This window comes from Malus sylvestris, chromosome 17, assembly GCF_916048215.2.
Source record: "Malus sylvestris chromosome 17, drMalSylv7.2, whole genome shotgun sequence".
In the NCBI taxonomy this organism is placed as follows: Eukaryota; Viridiplantae; Streptophyta; class Magnoliopsida; order Rosales; family Rosaceae; genus Malus; species Malus sylvestris.
In genome coordinates this window covers 12,352,196-12,376,296 of record NC_062276.1, presented here as the reverse complement: position 1 = coordinate 12,376,296, position 24,101 = coordinate 12,352,196, and the positions used below count along the sequence as shown (strand labels likewise).

The following is a 24,101-nucleotide window of genomic DNA, read 5'->3' as shown; positions in this document are numbered from 1 at the left end:
TAGAGAGTTCATATATTAAAATGAAAGCCTCCAAATCTTTATTCTTGTACATGTGGAATTCATGATATGTATGTCTTCAATTGAGTATATAGAGTAGCTGTTAAATAAGAGTTAATATCACGGAATTAACTTCTTTACTTTCGTTTATATTATAATAATGTAAATTCTAATTATCTTCGTAACTTAATAGGGATTTGATATAACCCTATATTAAAATACTTTGCACAAATCAATGCAAGGAGTCATATTTTTACACTAATTACAATTAAAAATTACATTCCTATAATACAAATGAATAATTACGGAAATAATTTTGTATTAGTTAACTCTTATTTAACAGTAGCAGCGAGTAATTTTTTCAAGAGGATGCTTTATTCATCACTTTGTTATATCATATTTTATTTTTGCGTATGTTATACTGGTATGCCCTTATATTAAGAATTGAAGGCCCTCACCACATCCGTTGCAAATTTTTCCCAGTAGCTATCAGTCATAGACGGGAAAGGAAGAGATTAGAGGTCCTGGGCTATCTCTTTTTTTTCTTTTTCGTTTTATTCTCACGGCTTTTTATCATGGCTTAGAAGTCATTTTACAAATAGGTTAAATCTGTCATTAAAAATGAGTGAAGAAATAGGACATGTGAGTGGCTTTAGCAGCACTGTATAACATAAATAGGAGGGTCACAAAGATGGTAAAGGCCTGTTGGGGCTTAAAAAGACTTCACTACTTTGGAGTTGTTTATCTCACAAAGGAGTATGTAATGCAGCGGAATTGATAGGCAAGAAAAAGAAAGAACACTCAATGTATTACACAAGATTTTTATTCACTCACAAACTTAGTACAAGAGGAAACACTCAAACACTCTTAGAAGCTTTGTTGCTTCTTCTCACTTCTCACTACTTGCTCTCTTGGTTGATTCAAATGGTGTGGATGCCTTCTCCTTTTATAGGCATGGATGGAACCTTGGAGAAGCATGGAAGCATCATGCTAGAGATATCTAGATAATTTCACTACCTTCCTAAGCTAGAATTGTCTACATTAATCTTGTTTGTTGGTGGAATCCTCACCATTCTTCTAGACTCTTCTACCAACTTGAACTTTGCTAGAATTCTCTAACATGTGCATGGATCTTTCTTTGTGTATGGGCCGAATCAATTGTCTTGGGCCAAGACAAGATTACATTTCAACATCCCCCCTTAATCTTGTCTTGTGACACCGATTGATTTCCTCAATCTAACAAAGTCTTCTTGTTTGAGTGGCTTGGTGAATATGTCGGCGACTTGGTCTTGAGACTTCATGTATTCCACTTGCACATCCTTTCTTGCAATACACTCTCTTATGTAACGATAGCGGGTATCTATGTGTTTGCTCCTGTCATGGAATACTGGACTCTTTGCTAGAGCTATTGCAGACTTGTTGTCGACATAGATCTCTGTTGGCTTTTCTTGTGGCATGCTTAATTCTTTTAGCAAGTTTCTCAGCCAGATTGCATGACAGACACATGAGGTAGCAGCTACGTATTCAGCTTCGTAGGTAGAGAGAGTGACAATCGGTTGCTTCTTCGACATCCATGTGAATGCAGTGTCTCCCATGAAGAACACAAATCCAGTAGTGCTTTTTCTATCATCGAAATCTCCTGCCCAATCACTGTCGCTATATCCAACAAGTTTGTAGTTATTAGAGCTTGAATAGAACAAGCCAAAGTTAACAGTACCTTTAAGGTATTGAAGAATTCTTTTGGCAATCTTCAAATATGTAGTTGTGGGATTCTCCATGTAGTGACTGACTAATCCGACGACATAGAAAATATCTGGTCTTATGCAAGTCAAGTAGCGCAAGCTTCCAACTAAACTCTTGAAAAATATTGGATCTACACTTTCTCCTTCGTCATGCTTGGTTAGTTTGACTCCGCACTCCACTGGCGTGCTTATGGGCTTGCAGTCGTCCATTTTGAACTTTTTCAGTATCTCCTTTGTGTAGCTTTCTTGGGAGATGAAAATGCCTTCTTCGTTCTGCTTGACTTCAGTGCCTAGGTATTATGCCATCAGCCCGATGTCGGTCATCTCGAATTCTTTGGTCATCACTCTCTTGAACTCTTCATACATGCTTGGATTACTTTCGGTGAAGATTATATCATCCACATATAAGCACACAATTAGAATATCTTCATCTTTGACTTTGACATAGAGAGCATGTTCATGAGAGCACTTTGTGAAGTTGTTTTCTTGGAAGTACTTGTCAATGTGACTATTCCATGCTCATGGCGCTTGTTTTAACCCATAAAGGGCTTTCTTCAGCTTCAAAACTTTGTCTTCATGCCCTTTGATTTCATAGCATGACGGTTGCTGAATGTAGACTTCTTCTTCAAGGACTCCATTTAGGAAAGCGGACTTCACATCCATTTGTTGAATCTTCCATTTGTTTTGAGCTGCCAAAGAAATTAGTAATCGTATAGTTTCCAACCGAGCAACGGGTGCAAATACCTCATCATAGTCGATTCCGGCTCTTTGACTATAACCCTTCGCCACTAATCTCGCCTTGTATCCTTCGACCTCTCTGTTGGCATTCTTCTTTGTCTTATACACCCACTTGACTTTGATAGCTTTGTGTCATTTCGGAAGAATAGCGAGTTCCCATGTATTGTTCTTCTGGATTGCTTCAATTTCTTCATCCATTGCTTTCCTCCACTTAGTATCTTACATTGCTTCTTGGAAGTCAACTGGTTCACAATCAGCAAAGAGACAGAAAAGTGTAGGATTATCAAGTCTTTCAGCTACCTCATAGAGATCTTGTAGACTTCTTGTGGTACTTCTCTTTCATTTAAACTCCCACTTGATGATGTTGATGCTGGTGAATTACCATGATTGGTTGATGTTGGTGAAGCAGGTGGAGTAGTGGATTCTTGTTGAACCTCTCTTGCTTGCTCCATCATCCCTTGTTCATTATTTTCTTCAAACTGAGGAAAGAAATGAAGATCACCTATATGAGAGCCAAAATCTCATTCTCCTTCTTCATCGAACGTCATGTCTCGACTGATCACCGTCTTCCCATTGTTTGGATTATACAGTTTATAACCTTTTGAATTTGAGTCATAGCCGATAAAGATGAACTTTTCAATTTTATCGTCGAGTGTGGTTCTCCTCTCATCTGGTACATGTACATAGGCTATGCTTCCAAAAACTCTTAGATGAGAGATACCTAGCTTTCTTCCACTCCATGCTTCTTGCGGAGTCTTTCCCCACACATTTTTGGTTTGAGACCGATTTGATAGGTAGACAGCACATGCTACAGCTTTTGCCCACAGCTCTTTAGGCAATCTCTTACTTTTGAGCATGCTTCGAGCCATGTCAAGGATGGTTCAATTTTTTCTTTCCGCCACACCATTTTGTTGAGGGGATCTTGGAACTGTCAAAGGTCGACGAATTCCATTGGCTTCACAAAATTCTTGAAATTCCTTCGAAGTGAATTTTCTTCCTCGATCAGATCTCATGGCTTTGATCTTGCAACCACTTTCTTTTTCTACGGCGGCTTTGAACTTCTTGAATGCTCCAAATACCTCTAATTTCTGCTTCAAGAAATACACCCAGGGTTTCCTTGAAAAATCATCAATGAAGAGAAGGAAATAATTATTTTTACCCAAAGAGCTTGGTTTTATTGAACCGCACACATCGGTGTGAATGAGCTCGAGTGGCTTCTAGGCTCTTGTGGTTGACTCCTTTGGAAAGCTTTTCCTGAACTGTTTCCAAAGTAAACATCCTTCGCAAACTTGATCAAGGTGGCTAATACACGGTAGGCCTCTCACCATATCCTTCTTGGACAATAACTCCAGTCCCTTAAAGTTAAGATGCCCAAAACGAAGATGCCAAAGCCAGGATGTGTCTTTGTAACATGTTTTGAGGCACTTTGCAACATCATTTTGAATATTCATAGGAAACATCCTATTCTTTGACATTTTCACCTTGGCAATTAATCTTCCTTTGTCATCTCTAAGAAATAGGCTATAATTTTTCATGTGAATATCATAACCTTTTTCTAAGAGTTGACCCAAACTTAAAATGTTGATTTTCATATTGGGCACGTAGTAGACATTTGAAATTACTTGGTGACTGCCAGTTTTTAGGGGAATAAGGATGTTACCTTTTCCTTTTACGGGTATTTTGGATTTATCTCCAAAAGAAACGTTGCCACTCACCGATTCATTGAGCTTTGCGAACATGCTTCTTCTTCCGCACATGTGGTTGCTGGCGCCGGTGTCAAGGTACCATGTATATTCTTGGTCTCCATCATTGTTCTTGCATGCTAGTAGCACAACGCCATTATCTTCTCTCTTTTCTTTCACATAATTGACCTTCTCATCAAGCCTGTTGCTTGGAGCTCTACATTCCCAAGCATAATGCCCAAACTTTTGACAGTTGTAGCATTGAACTTGAGATTTTTCATACCTCAAGTTTGAGCGCCCTCTTCCAAGACCTTTTGTTGAGCTTCTTTCTCTTTCGTAGTTGCTATGGTTGTTGAAGTTTCAACCACATCCACGTCCATGTCCACGTCCGCGTCCTCGACCACCACTTCTTTCGTACTGGCTTCTTTCGTTATTGAAGCTTTCTTCTTTCTTCTTTGGTTGAACATGCGTCTTGAGGAGCTGCTCATCATTCCCTTGCCTTTTTTATGTTTCTCTTCATATCCTTGTAGCGAACCCATTAATTGCTCCATACTAATTTCTTCCAAGTTTTTAGTTTCTTCAATCGTCACAACAATGTGCTTGAACTTGGGGTCCAACGAGCGTAGTATCTTCTCCATAATTCTAACATCTTCTAACTTTTCTCCGTTTCTTTTTAATTGATTGGAAACGGCTAAGACTCTTGAGAAATAATCAGAGATTGATTCAGACCATTTCATTTATAGAGATTCGAACTCACCTCTTAATACTTAAAGACGAACCTTTTTCACTTGTTCGACTCCTTTGTAAGAGGTTTGAAGCTTCTCCCATGCTTGCTTGGCAGAGGTTGCACTCGAGACCTTCTCAAAGCCATTGTCATCTAATGCTTGGTAGATAAGGTAGATAGCCTTCTTGTCTCTCTTTCTTGAATCTTTCAAACTCTCATTCTGGGGTTAGGACATAGTAGCTTCATCTTCTGGCTCAGTGTAGCCTTTCTCCATGACTTCTTATACATCATGTGCTCCCAAAAGGGCCTTCATTTCGATATTCCAATTATCGAAGTTGTTGTCGAGCACTGGAACTTGGAAGGCTGCCATATCGTTGCTAGCCATAGCTCTGATACCACTTTGTTGGGGCTTAAAAAGACTTCACTACTTTTGACACACCCCGATCCTAGAATCAAGGCGTGCTGGCCGTCACGCGAGCGTACGAAGGAATAAAATCCATCTACAAGCAATAATAACCAACTAGCATACTAGAGTGAGTTTAAGTAAGAAACACATATGTTCAGAGCATAAGTACTAGATGCAGTCAAGTAAGACTATAACTAAATTACAACACCCGAAGGTGAGTCCTACATTTATGTAGTCTGTCAGTACGCCGTGGGAATCCTCGTGGGCCACCAACGCTGTTAACTAGAACCTGGAGGGGCGCAAAACAAGATTGAGTGGGTCAGTAAAACAAAACTTTTCGAAAACATTTCATTTAATAACATTTCTGACCCCTTACTGTAAAACCTGTATACTTTCCCAGAAAATAACAAAATATGCATATAATTCTTCAAATATCTCAAATCACCAATCTTTATCGAAAACCAGAAAGTATGCCATGCTATAAACGTCAACAACAGAATAAGAATGCATCAATATAACAGATGAAATAATGAATCAACCGAAGACCCTGCAACTGCCCTGTACGGTTAATTCTATAGCTCAATATCCAATCCAACCGAAGTCACCACTGTGACCTGTACGGCGCTACTCTGCACATAAACTGGAACTACCTAAAGTAGTCTGTACGATAAGAATGGTGTAAAAATACGCTCTAGTGCTTCTCTCATCAACAGCTGTATAATAATCTAAGATCATCTATAAGTCGGAACCATCTTTAATGGTCTGTACGACATGTCGGAACCCTTTAATTGTCTGTACGACATGCACCTACTTGGATCCAAGGTAAGTGTGTTGTGCAGGGTGAATAATATAAGCACTAACACCAGGGATGCAGGTTATGAGCTCTCAACATAATTCACATCATCAATAAATCATATGAACAATATAACTCACTTGATACTTACCTGTGCGTCCACAACACCATTTAACATATATATGCAACAATTACTAATTCATATATTTCATATATATGTATGCATGACATTTTAAAACATACTTTCATTTAAATTCAATTTCTGGAAAAAATCAATAATGTATAGGTAAATACAGAAAATACTGCCCACTCATTGGTAAGTCGAAGGGTCATAACCCCCATGACGCCCTTGAACGCGCTCGTCCTCGGGATAGGTCTCACCTATATGCAAAACAACTATAAAAACATTATTTAAAGCATACAACCAACAATACGTAATAACTTCTCATACGATGCTTAATTTGGGTATATGAATATACCACAGTGACCTACTCGACGTCACGAACGTTGAGGTATTTTTAGAAAAAAATTCCAACACGGCACGCACCCCCACGCGTGTCATCTTCTTCCTCCAGTCACCGGACTGGTTTCGCCGGCACCGAAAAACTGGAGATTTTTCAATCTCCTTGTTCTCCGTCAATTCTCAACCATTTTTTACAAACTTTACATCAAAATGAAGCCCTAAGCATGTAGAATCATGTTATGCTACTTTAAGGCTAAAAAACATACGAAATCTCACCGAAGAAAATCCAAGAAAATCGGCCAACTTCGAACCCTACGATCCCGACGTCCAAAACCTTCAAACTAAGTACTTCGAGCTTCCTTGGGACCTCACTAAGCTCCCTGTAAGCTTAGAATTCCCTAAAAATCAACATTTCACATGTGCATGAACAGTGACATCAAACTGGGGTTTGGATTTCACGTGATTTTGAGGGTTTCTAGTTCTAAAACTAGTACCAATCGACTCAGGAGGTTGCAAGGATGAAGGAACTCACCTTTTTGACGTCAATCCATGAAGATTTGAGGGTTTTGGTCCTCGTCCGTACAAGTTCGAGAGGGAGAGAGGAAAAGAATTGCGAGGGAGGAGAGAGAGAGAGCACGGGGTAGGAGATATGGTACGTGTCCCGTGTGTGGTCCAACCAAACCAAACCAACATACAAAATCCTTTAAGTCCCTAACCACACAAATTGCAAACCAATTTTTAATCCATTCAAATTTTCCAAAAACTTAGGAATGTATGAATTATTCAAATTAAACAAGTCACACATACCTTAGTAACCTTTAAGGGCAATTCCGTAAAATCACATCCACGATAACTGAATTTTCGGGACGGGCTGTGACAATTTCCCCTCCTTATAGAATTTCGTCCTCGAAATTCATACAACACTCAATCCACTAATATTCATAAAACAACCTCAGATACATCTCTCTCATTCGATCTTCTATCTCCCAAGTAGCTTCTTCTACCGAGTGGTTCCTCCACAATACTTTTACCAAGCTTACTGTCTTATTCCTTAGAACTTTGCCTTTTCAATCCAAGATAGTCACTAGTTCCTCATCATACATCAAATCCGGATTAATCTCTAAGGTTGAGGAGGAATCACATGTGAAGGATCTGAAACATAATGTCGAAACATCGAGACATGAAACACATTATGTACCTTAGATAACTCCGGAGGCAACTCCAATTTGTAAGCAACTTCACCAATCCTTTCAGTGATCTCATAAAGTCCTATGTACCTAGGACTTAGCTTGCCTTTCTTTCCAAACCGTACTACACCTCTCCAAGGTGACAATTTCAAGAATACAAAATTACCCACATGATCAGTAGCATGTCTATCTGTTAAACTCTGTTATCGATCCTGGACCGCTTTCAGGTTAGACTTAATCACCTGAACATTTTGAGTAGTTTCATCCACAATCTCTAGGCTCTCTAGCACTCTTTCACCAACTTCTGACCAACACAAAGGCGTACGACAAACTCAATGCCTCAAATGGTGACATACCAATGCTTGAATGAAAACTATTATTGTAGGCAAATTCCATCAAGTCTAGGCGATCATGCCAAAAATCACCAAACTGTAACACTGAAGATCTTAGCATATCCTATAACATCTGAATAGTCCTCTATGATTGTCCATCTGTTTGAGGATGATAAGCAGTGCTGTAAAGCAGTTTCGTACCAAGAGCTTCCTGAAAAGCTATCCAAAACTTAGAAGTAAATCTTGGATTTCGATCAGAAATAATATTCACTAGAACTCCATGATACTTGACAATCTTCGTGATGAACAACTTAGCCAACTTATTCAGGGGGCACTTTTCCCTCACTGGAATGAAGTGTGCAGACTTGGTAAGTCGATCTACAACCACCCAAACACCATCAAATCCATTCTGTGTACGTGGAAACTTATACACAAAATCCATAGTTATATTTTCCCATTTCCACTGAGGAATAGGAAGTGGTTGCATCCGTCCAAAAGGCTTCTTTCTTTCTGCTTTGACTTGCTGGCAAACAATACACCTACTTATATATTCTGCAATTTCCCTTTTCATACCCGGCCAATAATAAAATGGTCAAATGGTATGATACATCTTAGTTCCTCCTGGATGCATTGCATAAGCCGAACAATGTGCTTCATCAAAAATTTCTTTATTTAATTCCTCATTATTCGGCATATACATTATGTTCTCTTGCATAAGCATGCCATCTGATTCATGAATCCTGAGGTCTTTCTTTTTCCCTTCATTTCTCAATTGGATCATTTCCTGGATATTTTCATCAACCATCTGAGCTTCAAGTACACGATCGACTAAAACTGACCTGACTTGGAAACTAGCAAGAAATGCTTCTCTTCGTTCTTTGATCTCCAACTTTACTCCAATAGCTCTCAAATCTGTAAGAAGAGGAACACGGCAAGCATACAAAGCATTAAGTCGACCTTGAGGTTTCCTACTCAGTGCATCAGCTACCACATTTGCATGACCCAGATGATACTCAATAGTGCAGTCATAATCACTTAGTAACTCCATCCACCTTCGCTGACGAAGATTAAGATCATGCTGAGTAAAAAGATACTGAAGACTTTTATGATATGTGAAAATCTTACATTTCTCACCATAGAGATAATGCCTCCAAATCTTCAAAGCAAAAACAATGGCTGCCAACTCAAGATTGTGAGTAGGATAATTCCTTTCATGAATCTTCAATTGTCAAGAAGCATAGGCGATCACTTTATTATGCTACATCAAAACACATCCCAAACCATTCAAGGAAGCATCACTGTAAATCTCAAAGTTACCATTATCGTCAGGAAGCACCAATACTGGAGCATGAGTAAGGCAATATTTCATCTGCTGGAAACTTTGCTCACAATTCTCGTCCCACTCGAATTTAACATCCTTCCTGGTTAACTTCGTTAGTGGTAAAGCAATCATAGAACAATCTTGAACAAACCGTCGATAATAACCTGCTAGACCAAGAAAACTCCGCACCTCAGTGACGGTTCGTGGCTGTTCCCAATTCTCCACTGCTACAATCTTTTGAGGATCTACTTGAATTCCTTGTGCCGATACTACATGTCCCAAAAATGCCACTTGATTCAACCAAAACTGGCATTTGCTAAACTTGGCATACAACCGATGTTCCCTCAATTTCTTTAATACCAAGTTGAGATGTCGAATATGATCTGCTTTCAACTTAGAGTATACCAGAATATCATCAATAAAAACAATGACAAATCTATCAAGATATTGCTAGAATACTTCATTCATTAGCCTCATGAAAGCTGCAGGTGTATTAGTCAATCCAAATGGCATCACCAAAAACTCATAATGTCCATAACGGGTCCTGAAAGCCGTTTTAGGTACATCATCATCTTTAATCTTCAACTGATAATAGCCAGATCTCAAATCAATCTTAGAGAACACACATGCACCCTTGAGCTGATCAAACAAATCATCGATACGAGGCAATGGATAACAGTTTGTAATCGTTACCCGATTCAATTGCCTGTGTAATCAATTCATAATCTCAAAGTTCCATCTTTCTTCCTTACAAACAACACTGGAGCTCCCCACGGTGAAGTACTAGGTTGAATGAAACCTTTATCAGTTAATTCCTGTAACTGAATTTTCAATTCTCTCAATTCAGTTGGAGCCATTTGATAAGCTCATATTTATATATATTTTACATAAAATTCACTTGTCTTTTCTTAGTTAGTTCCTTATATTTTTGAGCTATTTACTATGTTTTTGTGTTTGGTGTGATTTATCAAGCAAAGAAAAGAACAGTAGCACAAGTGAGTTATTAAGTAACAAATTCGTCAAAACTGCCTGTGCAGATTAGCTGACTTTGGAAGCATGTTACGAACAACTCAGAATGAATGAGAGAATTAGCCTTATATGCTTGGAAAGCTACGGATGTCTATTTTCTGAATCATTTTACGGATTGTTAATATCATATTTCTAGAAGAAGTTATGGGCATTGTAACACTGAAAGGTTCAGAAAATGGCTAAGCAGATTTGGCTAATAAAGTGAGAAAGTAAAGGCACTTGTTTTGTGTTTTGCTTTGTCATCAACATTCAGCAGCAAATGGGGTTATGATTGCACTCATTTGGCTTTGGAGCAAGTGGAAATGCACAACTAGAAGATGAACAAGGCACATGGAAGAAACATGGACATCACACACACAAAGAGAAAGGCATGGCATGGACAGTTTGACATGGGCAGAAAATGGGTGGAGTGTTGGCTGAAATAATGAAGAATATATGTGTGCAAATGCAAAGGAAAAGCACACACACATGGGCAAAGGAAACACACACATATGGGCAGAAAATGGGTTGATTTGTGGCTGAAATGATGGAGGTCATGTGTGTACAAATGTAAAGGGAAACATGGACATCACACACCCATACAAACTGCACATGCAAGGAATTAAAGTGGTCCTCTCCTTAGCCTATAAATACATCCATCATTCCCCTTCCTAAGGACAATCTTGATCCATCAAAAGAGCTTCATTCACAAACACAAGTCCCTTGCCTTGAGCTCTATTCCATTTCATCCATACATTCAAACACATCTCCATACATTTCCATTTTCCATGCCGTGCAAATCCATTCCATCCATATATCCATACACATCCTAGACACTTGTGCTACAACAAGGTGGTGAAAACAAAGGTCCTTGGCGTTTCAAGCTTGGAACTTTGGAGCGTTTTAGGTGTACTTCGTTCTTGCTTTCAATGTCTACTTTGTTATTTTCTAATTTTGTTGCAATTATGAGTGGCTAAACCCCTATTTAGTTAGGGGGAAGTTTGAAGTCATGAACATGCTTGAGATTTGAATTGATTTCTTCCAATTATGATTTGATAAGTTGTGATTGCAATTCAATTATCTATTTTATTCATAACTGATTCAAGTATGTTTATTAAGGATGCATACTTAGTTTTCATGCATGAATTAGATGCTAGAATATAAATGAGTTTCACCTAATCGTTACAAGTTTATATTCATGAGTAGTGAAGGTTGTTTATCACAATCGCGTTAATTGAATTCTTGGCAATTGTATCATGCATTCATAGTTATAATTGCCTCATCAACACTTGTGATTTTCATTGAATGTAATGATCTCTGATTGTATCTCTATTATGCATTCATATAGGGGACTTTTAGAGAATGATTTGGGTTGTCGCATGCATTCATCCAATTCAATGAGTAAAGGAAAATCTGAGGGTTAATTTGTGCATCACGGTTAATCTGGGGTGTTGAGCATCATAGTTTATTGAAAAGCAATTGGAAATCAATTCATATACAAATGTGTCATGTGTGAAGAACGGACCTCTAACTAATCCATCCATCATCTTATTTCTTAAATTCGTTTTACAATCTGCCTAGTTTTATAACTTGCTTGTTTATTTCAAATTCATCCAAATCAAAACCCCCATTTTACTTTCTTGTTCCAAAGTGTTTAAAATCTATTTTGTTTGTGTTTTAGAGTGTTTTGATTTAAGTCAAAACACTAAATTCGTCCAAAGTTGTGTTAGAGTCAAATCTGCCCAGTTTGTGTTTTTAGGCAATTTTGAGTGTTTATAAATTGTTTTGAGTCTTTAGAATTTGTTTTGAGTCCCTTGAGTCTATTCAAATGTTTTTAACTTTGTTTTTATGTTTTTGAGTAAGTTTAGAGGTTTTAGCAAGCCCTTCTAATCCCCGGTTTAGAACGATCCCTACTTGCATTTATACTACAATTTGACAACAAGAGGGTTTAATTTGAGTGCTTAACTTTCATCGCATCACCATTCTATATGGAGTCAAAGATATAGGATCCGTACCTGGAAGCAAATCAATAGAAAATTCCACATCTCTGTCTGGCGGCAATCCAGGCAAATCATCAGGGAATACATCAGGATAGTGCCTGACTACTCCAACTTCCTCCACACTGCTAGGAACAACATCATTTAACACCACATGTGCCAAGTATCCTTGACAACCTTTTGATAACAACTTCTTTGCTTTCATGGCAGAAATAACACCATTTCTCACTCCACTTCTTTCACCCACAAAAGTAACTTCTGGTAGTCCAGGACGAAGAAAAGTAACTGATTTCCCGTAACAATCTATATGGGCACGATTATAATGCAACCAATCTGCCCCTAAAATCACATCAAAATCCACAATATCTAACGGGATAAGATTAGCTGGCATAATTACACCATCTACCATCACTGGACACCCTAGATAAACACTATCAACATAACATTTGTCCCCTCTAGGCATAGCAAACTCTAAATCAAATCCTAGAGGTGTAGGGTGAGGTTGTGTCATTTGAGCAAATGTAAGAGAAATCACAGAATGTGTAGCACCACAATCAATCAAAACTCTAGCAAAGTGACCAAGGATATTTAACGTACCCATAATCAAATCTGGATGGTTTTGAGCATCTTGCAGTGAGATGTGATTAACACGTCCCTGAGCTTGCTGTCGTCCTCCACGACCTCTATTACCTTGATTACCTCATCCCTGAGAAGTACGTCCCTGGCCTGTCTGGCTAGACTGCCTAGACGGTCATGCACTGCTAGCAGCAACCTCTCCTTGCCGGGGCTGACTTCCCGATACCACTAAGATCCACTAGCTGGCATGGAAGGATATAAAGTATAACCTCCAAGATCTTAGGAATACCTAATATGAAAATAAGGATCCTGTGAATACTGATTCTGTCTGGAAGCATAGGGAGCAGCATCACCCTGATAGTGGTAAGCACCACCACGACCCGTCTGACCATAACTGCCTGATCCAAAGTTCTGCTGAATCGGCGCTAGAAATGGCATAACAGACTGCTGAAGCCTCTACTGACTCTAGGGACAATGAGCAGCCCTATGTCCCATCTGTCCACAAGTGTAGCAACCACCACCACCACTTCTCCTACACTCTCCATGATGTCTGAAATTACAACAGCGGCACAACGGAGCACCTGAACCACTAACACCACCAAAGTCTATCTGCCTCTGAAACTTGGGTCCACCAATAAATCTTCCACCTCTCCTCGGGCCTGTGACACTAAATCCTCAGCTGGAAGAACTCCAGCTCGCTCAATTTCTCTTGAAATTATGTGTCTTGCGGGGTCCCTAAGTGGAGATACCTTTACCCTTGTCATCTTTCCTCTGATTATCATTCTTATCTTCATTTTCCTCACTATTACTAGGAAGGTTTTCGGAATCCTCCATCCGAACCAAAATCTCAGAAAACTCATGATAAGTGGTGCAAGGAATCGCACTAGCAAACGTCCGCCATTTCCTCTTAGTTCCCTGCTTAAAACGGCAAAGCATCTCTACCTGATTACCAGCTGTATCAGGATCATAGCGGGATAAATCTGTAAACTTCCTGTAATACTCATGCGCCGACATATTCTTTTGCTTCAATTGAGTGAAATCCTACTTTTTACGATCAATGTACTCCGGGGGAACAAATCTTTCTTAAAATTCTCTTTGAATACTTCCCAATCAGTTGCCGCTTCAGGTGACATAAACTGAGTTTGATTTACCCACCAAGCTGCTGGCTCTCGTTCTAAAAATCAAGTGGTGGTCTCAACCCATCTACTAGCAGGAAGATTCCCTTGACTCTGCATCACCTGAAAAGTCTTCTCAATATGGTCTAACCACTTTTCTGCCCTTTCATGACCCTCATTACCCATAAAGCGGTCTAATTTCAGATTATACATAGTCTACAGGGGTGTTCTCTGAGGAGGAGGAGGACGAATTGCATTCTGAAAGGCATAGGCCATCACTTCTCCTAATTGAGTTATGTCAGGGAAATTAGGCTCAAGAGCACGACGTGATTCCCTACGAGGCGGCATAGTTCTGATAGAAGACACCAAAAGATAATTAGAGCATTAACAATTTATACAGGACTGCAACCTAGGCTCTGATACCAAACTGACACACCCCGATCCTAGAATCAAGGCGTGCTGGCCATCACGTGAGCGTGACGTAACCAAAAGTGTGATGCTGAAGCAAAAGATAAAAGAATTATGAAGGAATAAAATTCATCTACTAGCAATAATAACCAACTAGCATACTAGAGTGAGTTTAAGTGTGAAACACATATGTTCAGAGCATAAGTACTAGGTGCAGTCAAGTAGGACTATAACTAAATTACAACACCCGAAAGTGAGTCCTACATTTATGTAGTCTGTCAGTACGCCGTGGGAATCCTCGTGGGCCACTAACGCTGCTAACTAGAACCTAGAGGGGCGCAAAACAAGATTGAGTGGGTTAGTAAAACAAAACTTTTCGAAAACATTTCATTTAATAACATTTCTAACCCTTCGCTGTAAAACCTGTATACTTTCCCAGAAAATAACATAATATGCATATAATTCTTCAAATATCTCAAATCACCAATCTTTATCGAAAACCAGAAAGTATGCCATGCTATAAACGTCAACAACAGAATAAGAATGCATCAATATAACAGATGAAATAATGAATCAACTGGAGACCCTGCAGCTGTCCTGTACAGTTAATTCTATAGCTCAATATCCAATCCAACCGGAGTCACCACTGTGACATGTACGGCGCTACTCTGCACATAAACTGGAACTACCTAAAGTAGTCTGTACGATAAGAATGGTGTAAAAATACGTTCTAGTGCTTCTCTCATCAACAGCTGTATAATAATCTAAGATCACCTATAAGTCGGAACCACCTCTAATGGTCTGTACGACATGTAGGAACCCTCTAATGGTCTGTACGACATGCACCTACTTGGATCCAAGGTGAGCGTGTGGTGCGGGGTGAATAATATAAGCACTAACACCAGGGGTGCAGGTTATGAGCTCTCAACACAATTCACATCATCAATAAATCATATGAACAATATAACTCACCTGATACTCACTTGTGCGTCCATAACACCATTTTACATATATATGCAACAATTACTAATTCATATATTTCATATATATGTATGCATGGCATTTAAATTCAATTTCTGGGAAAAATCAATAATGTATAGGTAAATACAGAAAATACTACCCACTCACTGGTAAGTCGAAAGGTCGTAACCCCCGTGACGCCCTTGAACGCGCTCGTCCTCGGGATAGGTCTCACCTATATGCGAAACAACTATAAAAACGTTATTTAAAGCATACAACCAACAATACGTAATAACTTCTCATACGATGCTCAATTTGGATATATGAATATACCATAGTGACCTACTCGACGTCACGGACGTCAAGGTATTTTTAGAAAAAATTTCCAACACGGCACGTGCCCCCACGAGCCGGGAGGGGCACGGACCCATGTACCCCCACACGCGTCATCTTCTTCCTCCAGTCGCCGGACTGGTTTCGCCGGTGCCGGAAAACTGGAGATTTTTCAATCTCCTTGGTTTTCCGTCAATTCTCAACCATTTTTTACAAACTTTACATCAAAATGAAGCCCTAAGCATGTAGAATCACGTTATACTACTGTAAGGCTAAAAAACATACGAAATCTCACCGAAGAAAATCCAAGAAAACCGGCCAACTTCGAACCCTACGATCCCGACGTCCAAAACCTTCAAACTAAATACTCCGAGCTTTCTTGGGAGCTCACTAAGCTCCCTGTAAGCTTAGAATTCCCTGAAAATCAACATTTTACGTGTGCATGAACAGTGACATCAAACTGGGGTTCGGATTTCACGTGATTTCGAGGGTTTCCAGTTCTAAAACTAGTACCAATCGACTTAGGAGGTTGCAAGGATGAAGGAACTCACCTTTTTGACGTCGATCCATGAAGATTTGAGGGTTTTGGTCCTCGTCCGTACAAGTTCGAGAGGGAGAGAGGAAGAGAACTGCGAGGGAGGAGAGAGAGAGAGCACGGGGTAGGAGAGATGGTACGTGTCCCGTGTGTGGTCCAACCAAACCAAACCAACATACCAAATCCTTTAAGTCCCTAACCACACAAATTGCAAACCAATTTTTAATCCACTCAAATTTTCCAAAAACTTAGGAATGTATGAATTATTCAAATTAAACAAGTCACACATACCTTAGTAACCTTTAAGGGCAACTCCGTAAAATCACATCCACGATAACTGAATTTTCGGGACAGGCTGTGACAACTTTGGAGTTGTTTATCTCACAAAGGAGTATTTGGAGTTGTTTATCTCACAAAGGAGTATATAACGCAGCGGAATTGATAGGCAAGAGAAAGAAAGAACACTCAATGTATTACACAAGATTTTTATTCACTCACAAACTTAGTACAAGAGAAAACACTCAAACGCTCTTAGAAGCTTTGTTGCTTCTTCTCACTTCTCACTACTTGCTCTCTTGGTTGATTCAAATGGTGTGGATGCCTTCTCCTTTTATAGGCATGGATGGAACCTTGGAGAAGCATGGAAGCATCATGCTAGAGATATCTAGATAATTCCACTACCTTCCTAAGCTAGAATTATCTACATTAATCTTGTATGTTGGTGGAATCCTCACCATTCTTCTAAACTCTTACACCAACTTGAACTTTGCTAGAATTCTCTAGCATGTGCATGGATCTTTCTTTATGTATGGGCCGGATCAATTGTCTTGGGCCAAGACAAGATTACATTTCAACAAGGCCAACTCAAGACCAAAGACATGATTTTGTGAAAGATTTTTTTTTCCCTTCTGATCTTCAATAAAATCCTACCACTTCGCCTTAAATATGCTAGCCACTGGTGGTAGTCTGGAAGGGGAGGAGGGTATACGAAGCATCTATGCTTCGTGCTCCTCTCCCCCTCCCCCTCCTTTCCTTTCTTTTTATCTCAATGTCTTTCTTCATGGTATATTTCCTCATATCAAGTCCACTCCTAATAGCATTTTCTCTACTTGTTGATCCATCATTAATTTTGAAGAATTTTGTTAGGATATGCCCATACTTTTTTTTTTTGCCTTCTAATTTAAATCAGGATTGTGTTCGATTTTATGCGCAATTGGATCTTTGATGATGAAGTTCTGAGTCTACAGATCTGTCAATTGTTGCATAGGTTCTTCATGGCTAGTTGAAATGATTTTTGTGGCAGCACTGGTTCGATTTTGTGGTGGTTGTCAAGGTTTAGCATTATGGCTTAAATCAGGATTGTGGTGATTGTGGGTTATAAGAGCTTGATTTTGGATTATGCTCGAACTTGGTTTAGCATTATGGCTTAAATCAGGATTGTGGTGATTGTGGGTTATAAGAGCTTGATTTTGGATTATGCTCGAACTTGGTGATATTATCTTTAATCTCTTGTCTTCACATTTTTGATATACAATTAAAGTTGATCTAATAAATAATATTTTATATATATAAAAAATGCCCTTGCGGGTAAATTATCCATATTGTACTAAGATTGCACTCAACACTCGCCAAGATATCGGTAGATCCGATATAAGTTGTATCCGGATGCGTGCATTAGTTTTTTCCCAGTTGTTGTTAAACACATAGAATACTTTTTGTATGCATTATGTTGAGGAATTGAGACCAAGCTAGTAAGGAATGGATCACAAAAAGTTGATATAAGGGATTAAGAAAAGCACTCTATGATCATTACAAAGATATGTAGGAGAGTTCTGCAAATGACACATTCCAAGGAGGGATTTGCAAATCCCTCTCACTTGTTCTTGTAGTAGTCATAGAGGGCCTTCGTAATCCCTCCTATATATCTAACATTTTGTGATTAGTTCATTGATAATTTGACCTTAATTAATTCCTTGGGACTTGAAAATTCCTCAACCAAGAATAACCTTAATAAAATATCAAACCCTAATAAGGAATTGCTTGCCAAGTTTCCCCTCTTTCTATATAGGGAGGAAAAGCTAATCTAGAATGCTGTCACTAAATAATTATCATATTACATCATATGTATAACGCTAAGTCAAAATGTTCTTCTATGTCCAAACTGATTAGTATAATAAAATGTTTAGTTGTGGAAGAAAAAACAGCTACTCTCTGTTTTAATACCGCAAAAGCAGTGGATTGTAGTAAATTTTGACCTTTTGAGCATATATACCTAAATAAAGATAGATTAGTCATGAATTTGTCCAATAAATTATCGAACTGGACTTGGCTGCTGCTTACACCAAATCCTGGTTGGACACGTGTCCAAGTTTTGATTTTTTTAATCAAAACTTGGACACGTGTCTAACCGAGATTGGGTGTAAGTAGCAACGAAGTTAAATCCTAAATTATCCTTGATGATTCATGTCAATACTTGTTTAATATAAAAATGTCATTGTCCTTCCCTTTCATTTCCTCTGTAAAAAATAATATCTAAGCCATTGGTGGAGCAGTTGTCCTGTTAGCTTGAACATTACAGGAAAATGAGTTTTTTATGAAGTTCCGGTGGAAAAGCTTAAGGTTGAATAGATTCTCTTTCAATCTAAACGCTTTAGTGGTTGGATGCAGTCAAGAATGATTCTGACTTAATTTAAGGAAAAATCCTCCTTTCACATTTTAACTTTGACAAAACCCTAGCTAGTTGTCTCATACTGCATGAATTTGAAGGGTGACACACACCCACGCACAGATTAATTAACTGAAAACCCTACAAACGAAAAGTAATTTAATAAAATTGTTTGTTTTGAACATCAATTGTCTAATATTGGATGGATTTGCTTTTTTTTTTAATGGTTGAAAAAAGTTTATGGGGAGGGAATGTTACCCTCTTTCAGGGTCAAGGTATACCACAAGTCTCTTTGAGGAATTACAGAGGTGGTGTTATCCTCTTTTACGCAAACTTTGATCTTAATCAAGCGAAGAGAATGATCCTTACTAACTTAACCAAACCAATCTTTGTCGGCATGAATTTGCATTTCTCGCTAGCTAGGGTTAGTGATCTTGAATTTAGTATGACAACAAAGGATAGTACTATAGAAATTTATTTGCCTAACCAAAAACGGTGAACTTACCACTCATATGATCCACAGTCAAACACGCTAGCTAATTACGTAGACCATATGTTCTTTTGTATATCTTCCATTTTATTTTCAAGTACATTGGTGATAAGGACTCGTATCATTTTCCTAGTTCCACAAAGTGGTCAGTTTCGTTAATTTGCTTTTGGTTACAAATTGTGAAGCTGATCACATTAAGAAAATAAAATACGATAAATTCCATCTAGTTTATATGTACCATGAACAAGTACTCTAAAAGAAAAAATATATTCTTTTGCGTCGCCAAAAAATATATCTCCTTATGCTTGCAACGCTCTATCACGTGACCAAGTTTAACTTACATGGGAGATCCTTCCCAAGTCTAGATTAGTTGTTCATAGTTTACACCAAGACAAAGGTCTGAAAACTTTGTTTGGCACGTTTCAATGTTCAATAATCCCAGAAGAAATCTAGTACAAAAGACCTCCCATATATACTAATTAATTTGTAGAATTTAATTGCTCATATTCTTTGGACCTATATGTCATGCATGATTACTTTTTTCTTCACTCCAACACTAAAATGCTTGGATTATATATAATTAATCAGATTAATGCAAGTTCTGGTGCTGAATATTTTACCCCAGAGATGAGCCAAATCTAAGCATTTTTTTATTCTAAAAGAAAATACATTTCAATATTCTATATATTCTTTATGTCTATTTATGTCTATTTATTCCGTGTAGGATTACTGTCTAGACCTAACAAATAAACCTGCTCTTCATTGACCAACACTCCATGCCAATGGCAATGTCACTTGTCAGATACAGATAGTATACTCCTTTTATCATTTGCAAAAAAGAACACTAAATTGTCAACAATCTCAAGCTACTTCTTCAATATGGTTGCGTTTACAATTATTTCTTTTAGATTGATGCTCTCCTCCCCTATCAAAGGCCTCACCACTAAAAATATTCCAACCATGTCATAGCATATGATACATTCCAACTTAATTATTACTCCCACTTTAATTCCTATTGGAAATCGATTCGAGCAAATTTCTATGTATTTTAAGATGCTGTTCTTCTTCTACCTAAACTCAAATTAGTCAGCCTTAAATATGATTACGTAGAATATGACATAGCTTCGTAAATTCTTCTAGTCAACTCTAAATTCTATAGAATAGTGCAAGAGTTATATATGTGCACAGTATATACATATATGATTTCTGATTGAACACAAAACTGATGGATCGATCTAAATCATGATTTCTTTGACGCCAAAGATTAATTTCTACATCAGTCATATCAATTTGGTCACAACATTTTGTTCCACAGATAACTTAATCGTAGCAAAACATTATGTACCAAACTATTATTCGTCTTTGGATAATATATATCATTTGATCTCATTAAACAAATATGGTAGCCATGTTTTGGTCAATATAGCCATTTTTTATTAGTGGAAGGTCGTTTTGGAAGTGTTTATGCATGAGACGCGCAAATATTTATTAGTTTGTTTTATATATACACACACACAAAACCGTGTAAAAGGCATGCAGAATATATGAAGGCAAATTGAATGAAGAAACAATATATACTACTCTACTTTGTATAATTTAATTCTAAAATGTTATATAAATTATTATTTGTGAATACGATTGTTGACTATGTAAACATCTCAAGATTCAAAAAATAATACTAACGCGGGCTTTATATTTATTTATGGCCTTCAAGAAGCCATGTGAGATAAAATTCTCATGTATAGTTTTGTGATAGCGATAGTAACAATAATGGTATCACAATTATTTTAAGTTAAATTAATTCTAATTATCATGACAGTAATTAATGGGGAATCTGTGCGAGAAATAGAAGCACCGATGCCGATTGGCCAGGACTAAGGTCTGCAGGGTATAATATATAATGCAAGACATCAAATAACTGAACATGCACACAAAAGGAATTCAAGTACAAATTGTAGGATCAGGATCCTCTCCTGAGCAAATGAAGAGGATCCTCCTGACTAGGCTCATCGGACCGTTCAAATTTTATCCAACTGCTACAATTATTATAATTTTTAGAGGAACCTCCTGTTTGTAGTCGTTGGATAAAATTTGAATGGTCCGATCAGAGGATCCTTTCCATTTGCTCAGGAGAGAATCCTTATAGCAAATTGCAGGGTATATCGACGAAAATGAAATTGTACGTGTTGAATGGATTCGAGAAGGTAGAGTAGTAGCTAAACCTGATGCAAATATACTAAAAAGGAAAATATCTTAGGTCAATTCTACATAGAGTGGATTCGCCCCTTAAGTTATGGCTCGTCTTTTTTTCTTTTCTTTTTGTGTTTCTTTATTTTTTCAGGGCTCCAGAACCCGAACCTCTAAAAGTGATAATTGTTCGTAGCTCACTAACTTATAAAGTATGTTAGTACATGTCATGCATGCATACAAAATAGTGCACCCATCTAAACCATCAAATCCGACACAAGCGGGAAACTTCTGTTAATACTGAAGAACTAGAAAGTTTTCCAATTTAAAATCATTGGCCTAATAAATGAAATCATATACAACTTCATGAATGATAAGAGTTGCAGCATACCGCACGATCAATTGTGCTCCAATGCCCCTATATATGCGTGATATTTCAATCTATCTAACAGCTAGTATGTAGGCTCGTTGATTGCCTCCATTTAATTGTCGTCTTCATTATTATTATTATTATTATTGTTGTTGTTGCATTGGAGAGTTTAGAACTTTGAACACAACACAGTCTTACATATCACTTTACCCGCTCTCATCACTAGACTAATCCTGTTTTCATTCTTTTTACTGAATGCATGATCTCAAGAATATCCTTTCAAGGATGATATATACTTTTATGTACGAGGTTCGTTTTACAGTTTTCTTTTTTGCTTAAATGATTACTTTATATTGATGAAAGTTGAGATTCTATCATAAAATTAATTGGCAATATGTGGAACAGTCCAACATCTTATAAGCTCTTGCATGATTTGGTGCTAATGTAGGACTTTGTCTTCACATTCTCACACGCCCTCTACAATTGAACAAGTATATTGTTTATACAAAGATATATTTATACTAAGGATGAAGTTATCATTCACAAGATAAAGTTATCATTCACAAGATTCAAACTTAGACTTCTCATTTGTAAATGAAGATAAATATCACTTAAAATGCCTCTGTAAAATTTTCAAACATCTAAAAAAAAAGATTGTCGTGGAAAAACCATCATTTGATCATTTAAAAAAAATGGAGAAGCCATCATTTGATCATTTAAAAAAAATATAGTACAAGTGGTTGAACATGTATAATCAACCTTTACTTGTTCATACAAACGAGCTTTAAGGCCTGCAAATCGGGATAAAGTACTTTTGGAGTCTGAACACTTAACTTTGGTTATATTTTGAGGAGAAAAAAACAAACAAATTAGTTTGTCAATATATATAATTATCATATGAAATTGGCATTCGACCAACCTTTTTAATCTTGAGGGGATGCCCTTGACCGACTTTCAGGAAACGGGAAAAAAGCGAGCCACAAAATTCGGGGGTTACCGTAACGGAGATGACGTGAAGGGCCAATCAACTAGACATAGGCGTGTGATGGGAACAGAATGTCGCTCCCACGTGCCACCTACGGTCAAAAGACGGTGCCCAATCCGTAACACGTGTAAGCCCTTTCAGCAAACCGTTATCTTGGACATCTTGACCGCCACACCACACCTCCTAAGTGGTCCCTATCCCTAACCACAGATAAAACACTAACAAGCAGAAGTTACCATTCGAATCGAAAGACCATAAAAGTATCACGTAGTAAAGATAGTTGTATTTCAGTTTTTGATTGGGCCTCACGTGATATTTTCACATGGCTGACATTAGTCTGTCAGTCTTGGGGCTAGAATTGTCATAGCACTAGCCCTGGCTGCCAATTACCAAGACTCAGAATAATAGGTGAAGAGTGTTTTGGAGTGATTTTGGCGCTTGCCATGTCTAAAGCTAATGGATGGAAGTGCTCTAAGTGGTTTCAATGTCTAATCGATGATCGATTGCAAACTCTGAATTAAAAAGATTTCAACAACGGCAATTCTCATATCGCAGTAAAGAAATGTTAGCAACCTTTTCACTTCTTCATTTCAATATTCTCATTTCTCTTCAGATGCATACTCTCCTAGCACTCAAAATTAAAATTTTAATTATACAAAAATTCCCATTATTTTTCTCCTTTGTTATTATTATTTATATTTTAGTTTGTCGACCAAAAAATAATTAAATTTTTAGTTTTGTGTACTAGTGGCATACATGTAGCGTGAATAGAAGTGAGAAAGTTAAAATGAAAAGATAAGTGAGAAGGTTACTATAGCACTCCCAATCTCAAAAAACTTCTTCAATTTTATGAAAATGTCATCTTTCTTAAGGATATTTGGGTTCATGTTATTAATCATTTCACTTTTTAAGTTTTTGTGTTATTTAGAAGAGAAATATAAATGGAGATCGAGGAACGAAGAAGAGTAGATGAAGGATGGGCTAAGAGATGTAAAATAATGTACATTTTATTTTTTTTCCTCTTTACCACTACTCTTCTTCATTTCTCTTTTATCTTAAATACTTTTGTCATATCTCAAACATAAAA

At 37.7% G+C, this 24,101-nt stretch overlaps 1 protein-coding gene and 1 long non-coding RNA gene across 2 annotated transcripts; both read right to left on the bottom strand.

Moving 5' to 3' along the window:
- Nucleotides 1-792: 792 nt before the first annotated feature.
- LOC126611181 (uncharacterized) lies at nt 793-17,171 on the bottom strand. Its single transcript, XR_007618737.1, has 2 exons — nt 16,999-17,171; nt 793-1,014 (listed from the first exon to the last, which is right to left on the bottom strand). It is a non-coding gene; the product is annotated as an uncharacterized LOC126611181 (long non-coding RNA).
- LOC126611180 (uncharacterized) lies at nt 5,514-13,182 on the bottom strand. The gene is made up of 3 exons (XM_050279370.1): nt 12,988-13,182; nt 12,409-12,729; nt 5,514-5,578 (listed from the first exon to the last, which is right to left on the bottom strand). The coding sequence occupies exons 1-3, from the start codon at nt 12,989-12,991 to the stop codon at nt 5,568-5,570; spliced, it is 336 nt and encodes a 111-aa protein (XP_050135327.1). The 5' UTR covers nt 12,992-13,182; the 3' UTR covers nt 5,514-5,567.
- Nucleotides 17,172-24,101: the final 6,930 nt, after the last annotated feature.